General features: G+C 42.0%; 1 protein-coding gene across 3 annotated transcripts in view; it reads right to left on the reverse strand.

The window, feature by feature from the left end:
- Positions 1 to 32: 32 nt before the first annotated feature.
- The window catches only part of krt222 (keratin 222), a 28,358-nt gene continuing 16,521 nt past the window's right edge, over positions 33 to 11,869 (reverse strand). For all 3 annotated transcript variants that reach the window (XM_029122565.2, XM_029122567.2, XM_029122566.2), the window contains 4 exons: positions 11,425 to 11,645; positions 6,435 to 6,682; positions 5,447 to 5,546; positions 33 to 1,495 (listed from right to left, as the gene is read on the reverse strand). In XM_029122565.2, coding sequence (XP_028978398.1) covers positions 1,282 to 1,495; positions 5,447 to 5,546; positions 6,435 to 6,682; positions 11,425 to 11,645 — 783 coding nt within the window. In that variant the 3' untranslated portion in view covers positions 33 to 1,281. The remainder of the gene's footprint in view (positions 1,496 to 5,446; positions 5,547 to 6,434; positions 6,683 to 11,424; positions 11,646 to 11,869) is intronic.

The raw sequence follows: 11,869 nt of genomic DNA on the forward strand, positions 1-11,869 counted from the left end.
TACTTGGTAAAAAAAAAAACTAAACAACAGACAGCATTTGTGATCTTTTTATTTAAATGAAGAAATTGTTAGATCAAAGCATGACGCTTCTTTCTAAAGTTAAAGAGCTCTAAAATCTATTTCCAGTTACTCCACAAAGCAGAGCTAATCAAGCGCATGAAGAACTGCATAGATTTTTTTCTTCCAAAACTTTTTTTTTTTTACATAAGAGGCACCCAACTGCAATGCACATGTTTTTATTTCCTTTTCAAATCTTTGGCGCCAACTCAAAAACATAGCAAAAAATCTAATATATTATTTGTATAATATTTCATCATATATAATGTATAAGACACCACAATCCCTAAGCATTCAATATATTTACAAATACCGCCCCCTTCTGACTAAATGACGTTATATCTCTCAGATGTAAGAGGGACGGTAAGATCGGAAGCCAAGCTCACTGCTGTTTGGGTCACAGTAAGCAGTTTGGGGGATGTCAATTGGATTTCATAATGTACATCTCAATTTTAGTTGCCTTTGTTTTGGCCATATTCTCCATCTATAGATCATGTATACAGTGTAAGAAAAAGCAAATAGTACAGGTTTCAGCCAGAGGCAATCCTTTACGGCTAGGTTCATTGACAACTGCATAGCAAGTCCATTAGTGTGTACACACAGCAAATTGACAAGAAAACAACGTCCCTTTGAATGTTCACAGTATTATGCCACATTCAACTCTATCATAGCTCATCCTTTTCCCCTGTTCATATTTCCCACCACCCGTATAAAGGGTTAGTTGTTATTAAAGTATGGTTGGATTATACAGTCGTTAAATGTGGTGACCACCGAGATTTATACTGGTACGATGTACGATTTGCCACAGTGTGAACCTTTTGTACCGTGGCATGTCGTCACCTGTTGCCTTCTACTTTACAGAAATGCAATTTTATTTCCTAGAAGGAATTCCATTCTCTGTTTTTCTGAATTACAACCCGCCCCCCCTCTGTGATTTATTAGACATTGCAAGGATGCTTTTGACGTGTGAAAGTGATGTTGTCACAAAGGTTGCCAAAGTGTTGCTGATGTCACAGTGCTGATGATGGGTTATAACAGAAACGCCACTCTGGGCAATGCAATGCGGTTCTCATGGCGACGTCACAGTCAAACGTAGGGGAGGACTATACCGCCATGATATCACGGGTCAGTGATGGGGCACGCGCTGGCTCGACAACTCGGAATCCATTGCCGCGGTTGCCCCCCCCCCCCCACCGTCAAAGGTGGCCGGGACGACTGGCCGGGTCACTGGGCGATGGTAGGGATGCTGCGGGACCTCTTCATCACCAGGCGGACCTCCACGTCCGGCAGGTTGTCCTGCTTGGCCAGGGCACTGCCCTCCTCCGCTGCCTCCATGTGCAGGTCGAAGCGCAGCGACACCGACTTCTTACGCAGCTTGGGATTCCCCTTGAAGAAGGAGCCCTCCCACTGCTTAATCACCTTGTCGATTCTGTCAGTCCTGGGGGGGGGGGTAAGAGCATACCGACCAGATTAGTTTACAGCAGTTACTAAAGGAGCAGCAACACTAAATACTACTATCGTCTCCCAACTTAACACATCGATTTACAGGTTGGGCTTGAGCTGTGCAACGACAAAACCCCATTCAGTCTGTCCACAGACTCTCAAGGTGCTTGACCAAAGACAAATGTCCTGGGCTGTTCTATACGGAATACCTTGTGTTTAAAGTTCTGTCTGCTTGTCATAATTTGCTCTGTGTGTGCTCATTGTCGGTCTGTACAGTCACTCTAAGTGTTTCATTTAACCTGTCCAGGGACTGGTTTGATGAACTGTCTACTCTGGTGGCTGTAAACAATCGACATGTCCTAAAATGTGTCCCTGATGATCAGTCCTTTACATAAATGACGTACAGATGGTATTTATACCGTGAACAGTCCGTGTCTGCATCGAGCACCCCTCCCAGACACACATAAGGCTTTCTACAGTTAATTGTCGTAATTATCAGAGTCAGGAGATTCCACAGTTAGTACAACAACAGGTTTTAGTGCCAGCCACCTGGGGGGCGTGACGGCAGTGGGCGACGGTGACTTTGAAAAGGGAAATATGCAGACGGCCGTTCCCACTCAGGGAGTCACGCCTAACGTCAGGCACAAAGAATGTTTTCCGCTGAGTGGAGGGCACTTCAGGTATGATAGTCGGGCGCCTTCGAAGACGGTGATGTGTCTTCATCTGATGCGTCCAGTGGAGCTCACTGGGTGAGAACATGGCACTTGAAATGCCCGGGTTGTGGGTTGAATTCCCACGAAGGGTTTCAAAAACGTATGTTCTCACTATTGTATATGGCCCATCTGCTAAATGACTAGACTTGAATAGATTTCTTTAGGGCCCCACTAACCACACACGGAGGGCTCACGCCAAATGTGTGTCAACAGACTGAATAGACTGTTAATCACTACTGGGTTGTTAAGCATGTCAGTGTGGTTCCCCTGGGTGTCTATGTGGGTGTGTGTGTGTGTGAGTCTGTATATATTTTTTCCTGGCCTAGTCGTCGCCAGGGCGTGAAGGTTCCACCCTATGCGGGTGTGTCTGTGTTGGTTTGTCATCATTAGTAAAATATAATAAAACAGAGAGGTGCAACATGGGAAATATCCTTCAGCTGCAACCTGAAGTAGAAAAACCTTCAGCTGCAACCTGAAGTAGGAAAACCTTCAAGTTGGCATGAATTTGATTCAGATTGCTTTTGACAGTTATGGCATGTTTATTATAAAAGTTAATTGAATAACCATGCAAAATGCTTTACCTCTATTCACTGTAGACAGAACCTTCTGACGCAAAGGAGTGACTATGGAGTTAGATATGTCTCTATTTTCATAAATATATATATTGAAAATCTGTGTATATTCATCACAACTCACAAATAAAAATAGGATTTGTAAATGTGAAAACATGTTTCACAAATTAAACACAAATTGTTGCTTAACATTTACAACTGTTGACTTACATTTACAAATCTTAAGTTTATTTACAGATCTGAAATTTATATTTACACATTTAAGTTCTCGTGTGCGTGGTTTCAGTCAGAGGGCTCGCTTGGTGGGACTTATATATCTGGACTGGATCCTGGTAGATTGGAGTCTATAGGTAGCTAGGACACGTTTTTCCTGAAATGTATGTATAACGTTTATTTGTATAACAATATTTGATGGGTAATAAAATACTGAGCGTGTTTTTGATATCAGGCAAATTAATTTAGTTATGTCAGCCTACATCTGGTTGGCTAAGTAGCCAGTTGGGAGGCTAATGTAGCTTAACTAAAGTAATGAAGGTATCTAACCTAGGGTTACCAACCGTCCCATATAATACAGTATCGTCCCATATTGAAAAATATAATGCACTGTCCCTTAGATAATCAATACAGGACGCGATTTGTTTCGTGCACACCCTACTTTAAGCTTGGATTGACACGAAAAATAATAAAACCAAAAGAGTTTCATGAAACATAGCGGAGAAGTATTTAATCAGAATGACAGACGAGTTGTCTGTCACTGAACGTCATCGTTGCCCTGGTTACGGAGACTCAGACGCACGGTAACATCAGCAGTGCGGTTCTCCCAGATACACTAGATGACAGTTCTGTAAGCAGAAGATTCGACCCTCCGCACGCACGAGCTGTGTGTGTTTGTGTGAGAGAAATGTAACCAATATCCCACTTGGTGGAAAGTCAAGTCACTATTATTTATATAGCACATTTAAAAACAACAGGAGTTGACACAAAGTGCTTTATAGCCGAGGCAGATTGGATTAACATTTTGGACGGGCTTTGATTGCCATGGGCTGGCACATTTGTCCTTAATCAACATAGAATAGTAGGTAAAGCACGACAGACGGAAAGCAAATAATCTTTGCATGCATGGCTTGCAAAGCTTTATACTAGCAAAATACACAGCTGTCATTCAAATTTGAAAGCTTTAGTAGCTGCAGTAGTTACACATTCTTTGTAGTGATCACATCACTTAAAGCACATCTTCGATCGCATTTGCAGATGAAGGCAAGAGAACTAGCCTACATTCCCAACAGCAGATGAAGGCAAGAGAGCTAGCCTACATTCCCAACAGCAGATGAAGGCAAGAGAGCTAGCCTACATTCCCAACAGCAGATGAAGGCAAGAGAGCTTTGAAGTACCGTATTGGGAAGCATCTTACCCAAACTATTTTTGGGGGGCAAAGAATTCTTCCTGGGAGGCAATGCCCCTGTGCCACCGGGTCTGTATACATGATTAAAGGATATAATACAATAGTATATATAATGCATAGAGGGCAAGACTAAAACGGAAAACACTTAATCATTCACTTATCATCCTCAGACTGAACTAAAAGCAAGCGAAAAAGGTGGGTCTTTAAATTTGATTTAAAATTGCAATGGTGAAACGGGACTTAATGTGGGATGTAATCTGTGAGAGCCAGAAGTTCACTGAGTGTCCTGCAATAGATGTAATTCTATCTCTGATTGGATGTGTGCTGAAAGTGGCGACCAATACTTGCCAAATAAAAAATACATACACCTCAAACTAAAGATGTAGGTGGACCATGATGTTAATGTACTATCACTCTGTACTTACATTCTAAGGACTATTACATGCATAGAGTTTCCTTTTATAACCACTAACGTTAGCAAGACTGTGAAAAACGATGTGCAAGACTCATACTGAATGAACCGAATGCAGCTGTGCAAGTCAAAAACATACCGTTATCTAGTCAGTTGCGTCGTCGGGTTAGATACCTTCATTACTTTAAAAGCTACAGTAGCCTACTAGCTGGGTAGCTAGCCAACCAGATGTAGGCTGACATTACTAACTGTGCTTAAGTTAGTTGCCTGAAGTTGAAAAACAAGCTTGGCGTTGTATTACCCATTGGGGATGCAGTCAAATATTGTTATACAATGTTATAAAATGTTATGCTCATATTTCAGGAAAAACGTGTCCTAGCTACCTATAGACTCCAATCTACCAGGATCCAGTCCAGATATATAAGTCCCACCAAGCGAGCCCTCTGACTGAAACCACGCACATGAGAACTTGTCCGAAGGAACATGTCTTAAAAATTTGTAAATATAAAATTCTGATCCGTAAATAAACTTAAGATTTGTAAATGTAAGTCAAAACTTGTAAATGTTAAGCAACAGTTGTAAATGTTTTAGAGATTTGTGTTTTATTAGTGAAATATATTATTACATATTCACAAATGTTATTTATTTACAAAATATTTTTTCACATTTACAAATCAAATTTTTATTTGTGAGTTGTGATGAATATACGCACAGATTTTCTAGATATATTTAAAAATATTGAGACATCTAATTCCATAAGTAACTACCTTTGTCACTGACTGAACCAGACGTGCCAGTGACATTGGGTCAATGAAGCAAGCGATCAATTGGTCTGTCCAATACTTACTCCACGGTGCCAGTGACCTCTGCGCTCTCCCTCACCACGTTGCCCTGCAGGACCTCCTGGGTCTTTACTGTGGAGATCCTCAGACTGTCTCGCTCTTGCTCTGCTCAATGGACAATAACACAAGAGCACGTGTGTGCGTACAGTGTATTGTTATGTCACGTGTGCGTACAGTGTATTGTTATGTCATGTGTGTGTACAGTGTATTGTTATTTCGTGTGTGTGTACAGTGCATTGTTATACTTTGTGTGTACAGTGCATTGTTATGTCATGTGCATTGTTATGTTATACTTTGTGTGTACAGTGCATTGTTATGTCATGTGTGTGCGTACAGTGTATTGTTATGTCAATTGTGTGTATAGTGCATTGTTATGTCATGTGTGTGCACTGTGCATTGTTATGTCGTGTGTGTACAGTGTATTGTTATGTCACATGTGGATGAACAGTGTATTGTTATGTCACGTGTGTATACAGCACATTGTTATGTTGTGTGTATGTACAGTGTATGTTTATGTCACTCGTGTGCAAACAGTGTACTGTCATGTCACGTGTGTGCGTGAAGTGTACTGTTATATCACCTGTGTGCATACTATGTATTGTTATGTCACGTTTATACATACACTGTATTGTCATGTCCCGTGTATGTACAGTGTATTGTTATGTCACGCGTGTACAGTGTATTGTTACATCACGTGTGTGTACAGTGTATTGTTATGTCATGTGTGTATGTACAGTGTATTGTTATGTCACTTATGTGTGTGTGTGTACAGCAGATTGTTATGTCAGCAGATTGTTATGTCACGTGAGTAGGTACAGTGTATTGTTATGTCACGTGTGTACAGTGTATTGTTACATGATGTGTGTGTACAGTGTATTGTTATGTCATGTGTGTATGTACAGTGTATTGTTATGTCACTTATGTGTGTGTACAGTGTATTGTAATGTCACGTGTGTTTCTGGTCATGTCTGTCTATGTGACCCCTTCACTCGCCTGTTGAAACGACCAGGCTCTGTTGCCTCCGAAGCACCAGGCCGGGGCTTTTCTTTGGCCCATTCTTAAAGCCGGAATAGGGTCTCTCAGGCAGGGGTTCGGACAGCGTTTCCTCTGGGGTCACGGCGAGCTCGGTGAGACTGTCCTCCTCCACTCCATTCTCCTTTGGCACTGGCCCCGCGGGTAATGTTTCTCCTATGGAGCCCCTCCAGGGTCGAAGCCCCAGTCTGCTACTCCCGCCAGGGTACCTGTGAATACACAGGCAAATGGGTTAGGCCCAATGGGATCCATGAGGGCAACAGAGAGGGACATTGTCAACAACTGTCATCTGCTTTAGATGCCGTCCACCTACATGTTGTCAATGTGCCGTTTCTTGGAAATTGCTTACCTCTTAATGATTAAAGTACAGTAGCATAAACATTTAGAAAGTCTGATTTTCAGCTATTTAAAATATTGTCTGCAGCTGGCTCCGGTCATATAGTCATGAGACTCATCTATGGTGTTCAGCAAAATGTCAGCCTTCTTCACCATATGGTGGTATTGACAGTGCCACGAAAACGTACCGAAGTGAGAAAGTTATTTGTGAGTTCATTTCATGGAGGTAAGGCAATTTCTGCGCAAAGAAGGGGGTAATGTGAAAACATCTTTAACGTTGTTAAGGAGGTCAAATTATGTTTTTCATGATCAATCCAGTTTGACTAAGACGGCCGACGCCCAGAACATGGAGTTGGGAAAGAGGACATGACTTACGGAGGGAGGGAAAGCAGCAGGCCTGTGACTCTCTACTGACTATCATCTTACTCAGCCTGCATGGACGTTAAACCACATTACACAACGTACCTCCTAGATAACCAAAAGCTCAATAACGCCTCCTGCTGGGCGGTTGAGAAACACATCTGCGATGGGGAAACAACGTGGCCCGGTATGTGCCGGTTTGCCCCACTGATGATAAATTGGTGCGATGTATTGGCCTGTACTGTAATTTGCGGGTCATGTACCCTAATAAAACAAACTGGGTGTAAAGAGGACACAGCATTAAAGGTTGGGATGTTATGAGGTGAATTGTAGGGAAGAGCTGTTATTTTAACCGTTTTTTTTAGATTAGTCTGCAATGTAGCTGTTGGTACAGGATATGATGTAAAGAAGTACAGTTGTGCTCAAAGGTTTGCATACCCTTGTATAATTGGTAATATACAGGTCTGGAAAAAATTAAGAGACCACTCCTAATTTTTCTTAAATCAGCATCTCTACATGTATGGCAGCCATTCCATTCTCTGTTAAATTCCAACACAGGCACACCTCATTTTACTTAATGAGGTACTGATTAGGTGATTACCTGAACCAAATCAAATTTAACGAGGAAAAGTATATAAAAACCACTGCTGTGGTCATCACTATCCTCTTGCAATAGGATCAGCTGGATGGCAAAAACAGTGCAAGTAGTACCTCAAAGGTAATTTGAATACAAAAATAACTATTCAGCATGACAAAAGAGTTGAAACGAAAAGCTTGTGTGAGGAAAGTGAGGAAAAGAAGGGTTAAATTCTGGCTTTACTGGCAGAGGGATACAGTGAGCGTCAGGTTGCTTCCATCCTGAAAACCAAAAAGACGGTGGTTCATAAGAACAAGGTCAAGTAACAGACATCAGGGACAACAAAGCTACAGACTGGCAGAGGGCGAAAACGACAGTCCACTGACCGAGATGACCGTCAACTCATTCGAATGTCACTCAACAACCGTAGGATGACATAAATGAGAAGCAAAGAAGAGCCAGGCTGAAGTTTGCAAAAGACAATAAGGATTGGACTGTAAAGGAATGGAGTAATGTCATCTTCTTTGACAAGTCAAATGTTCAGCTTTGCCCAACACCTGGTTGTCTAATGGTTAGACGGAGACCTGGAGAGGCCTACAATCCACAGTGTCGCGCACCCACTGTGAAATTTGGTGGAGGATCGGTGATGATCTGGGGATGTTTCAGCAAGGCTGCAATCGGGCAGATTTGTCCTTGTGAAGGACACATGAATCAAGCCGAGTACAATTGGTTTTTCCAGCAGGACAGTGCTTCATGCCACACAGCCAGGTCAATCAAGGTGTGGATGGAGGACCACCAGATCAAGACTCTGTCATGGCCAGCCCAATCTCCTGACCTGAACCCCATTGAAAACCTCTGGAATTTGATCAAAAGTAAGATGGATGGTCACAAGTCATCAAACAAAGCTGAACTACCTGAATTTTTGCGCCAAGAGTGGCATAAAGTCACCCAGCAGCAATGTGACCGACTGGTGGAAAGCATGCCAAGACGCATGAAAGCTGTGATTAAAAAATCTATATTATTCTACCAAATTTTCATTTCTGAACTCTTCCTAAGTTAAAACATTAGTATTCTGTTGTTGAAAAATGAATATGAATTTGTTTTATTTGCATTATTTGAGGTCTGAAAACAATGCATTTTTTGTTTTGTTATTTTGACCAGTTGTTATTTTCTACAAATAAATATAAATGACAATATTTTTATTTGGCATTTGGGAGTGATGCTGTCAGTAGTTCATTGAATAAAACAAAACTGTTAATTTTACTCAAACACATAACTATGAATAGTAAAACCAGAGAAACTGATCATTTTGCAGTGGTCTTAAAATATTTTACAGAGCTGTATGTACCAATTGTAATGAAAATATGAGTGAGCAGTCTTTTATATGTCTTTTATTTCTTATGGGATTCATATTCAACTGTAGGTCATAACAGAATTGCAGAGCCATAAAACAAAACATGGCAACAAAAAAATATATATACTGACCCAAAAGTCAGCATACCCTTAGTTCTTAATACTGTGTATTGCCCCCTTTAGCATCAATGACAGCATGCAGTCTTTTGTAATAGTTGTCTGTGAGGCCCCATATTCTTGCAGGTGGTATAGCTGCCCATTCATCTTGGCAAAATGCCTCCAGGTCATGCAAAGACTTCGGTCGTTTTGCATGAATTGGACGTTTGAGATCTCCTCAGAGAGGCTCAATGATATTAAGGTCTGGAGACTGTGATGGCCACTCCAGAACCTTCACCTTTTTCTGCTGTAACCACTGGAGGGTCAACTTGGCCTTGTGCTTAGGGTCATCGTTGTGCTGGAAAGTCCAAGAGCATCCCATGTGAAGTTTTCATGCAGAAGAATGCAAATTGTCTGCCAGTATTTTCTGATAACTTGCTGCATTAATCCCCCAAAACATCACTGAGTCACCACCATGCTTCACAGTGGGCATGGTATTCTGTTTACTATAGACCTTGTTGACCCCTCTCCAAACATAGCGGTTATGGTATTGTCGTATTGTGCTCCATGAAACAACCACGCCGTCTTTTTCCAGAGCAGCCTGTATTTTTCCTGAGGTTACCTGTGGGTTTTTCTTTGTATCCCAAACAATTCCTCTGGCAGTTTTGACTGAAATCTTTCTTGGTCTATTTGACCTTGGCTTGGTATCAAGAGATCCCCAAATGTTCCAATTTATTATAAGCGATTGAACAGTACTGACTGACATTTGCAAGGCTTTGGATATCTTTTTATACCCTTTTCCATCTTTATAAAGTTCCATGACATTGTTACGCACTTTTGACAGTTATTTTCTGGCTCAGTATCTAGCCTGCTCAGTGCATCCACATGAGAGCTAAGAAACCCATTAACTATTTATAGACTGACATTAATTGGCATTTAAAAAGCTACAGGTTTGGGAAATTCACCTTTAATTGCCATTTTCACCTTGTGTGTCTGTAACTAGGCCAAAACTTCAAGGGTATGTAAACTTTTGATCAGGGCCATTTGGGTGATTTCTGTTATCATTATGATTTAAAAAGGAGCCAAACAACTATGTGATAATAAATGGCTTCATATGATCACTATCCTTAAATGAAAGACAGTTTTTGTTGCATGATCAGTCATATTTTAAAAATTTCTGCCAGGGTATGCAAACGTATGAGCACAACTGTATAGCCAGGGCAACGATTTGTGCGTGAATCTGCTATGGTCGCAGTTATGCCAAACGATTAGTTTACCGTGGCACCAAATCACGACACTTAAAACATTAGTCTCAGGTGAATTTCCACTAACCAGTAGTTTCACTACTACATTTGAATCACAGCCAGAATGTCTCTGTCTCAACCTGCGATCACTGACTCTCAATGCAAATAGGTCCTCGAGCTGCTTTGGCAACGGATATCTCCTGTCAAAACTACAACAAAGCTTTGACATGTGAATGGTATTATTTTGATAGGGAGACAACGTGGACAATCAGAGGAATCTCTTCTAAATTCACCTAATCTTTTAACGAGCTAATTGTCGGTCTTGGGTGTTACATTTATTTGAGCATATGGGAACAAGATGTTTCTTTTGTCTGATGGTTTAGGTGATTCTGTTTTGAGTCTCCGCATGTTTTGACTGTCTGCATGTATGAGAAATAAAAGATTCATGATTACGGGTGTGGGATTCTCAACGTTATTTTAGTACAGTGTCAAGTATTGCCATAAGCAACTGGGGCATGTTATTTCAGTTCATCCGAAACTAAAAGTGAGTTCATCCATGCAAACCAACGCATTCACACACATGTACACACGTGCACACACACACACACACACACAAAAAGTTATTCAAAGGGACTTTCTCATATTTACTAAAGATAGACATGGCTATTATTCAAGTGCTTTCATCTTCTCTCCATGGCAAAGGTCATGTAAGGCTGTACCACGATATGCGATTTAGAGTCACACCTGTATATCACCCTTGCCATCATTGGTGGACGTGCATCTGTGCCGGAGTGATTCTCCAGAAATACCATCTACATATCAGCAAACACATACATGCCTAAACATAATCTCTGGGGTCTGACCATGGATCAAAACCCCTAAACAACTTCCCTTTCACCTGCCCAGACAGTGCACCCAGATATCATGGCTTTTTGACAACCGTCAAAATGAAAGAGTCGCGGAAATGACAGACCGATTCCCTCACCTGCCCTCCTCGCGCTCCAGCAGGCGCCTGTAGGTGGCGATCTCTCGCTCCAGCCTCATCTTGGTGTTGAGAAGCTGTCCGTGGCGCTCCCTCTGCGTGGCCAGGCCATGCCTGACCTCCTGCAGCTCGCCCTCCAGGCCCTGGACGACCTTCGACAGGTCGTGGAGCTGGCTGGAGTACTGCTGCTGCGTGTGGTGGAGGGAACTCTCCAGACCTTTCTCCTGGAGGTGTTAATGAGTGGGCCGGAGACAAAGGGAAATAGGGTGGTTGAAACCAAAATGCAAAGGGCACAGGAAGATGGAGGGGAGAGGAAGAGGGAGCCAAGGGGATTCAAGAATGGCAGCAGTGCATGGTGGGGGGCCATGAAAACGGAAGGTGTGGAGGAATACGATTAGTTGGCCGGAGAAGGGAGGGAAGTGACAGAATATGAGGGAGTAGAGGAGAC

This window comes from Esox lucius, chromosome 9 (assembly GCF_011004845.1).
Source record: "Esox lucius isolate fEsoLuc1 chromosome 9, fEsoLuc1.pri, whole genome shotgun sequence".
Taxonomy (NCBI): Eukaryota; Metazoa; Chordata; class Actinopteri; order Esociformes; family Esocidae; genus Esox; species Esox lucius.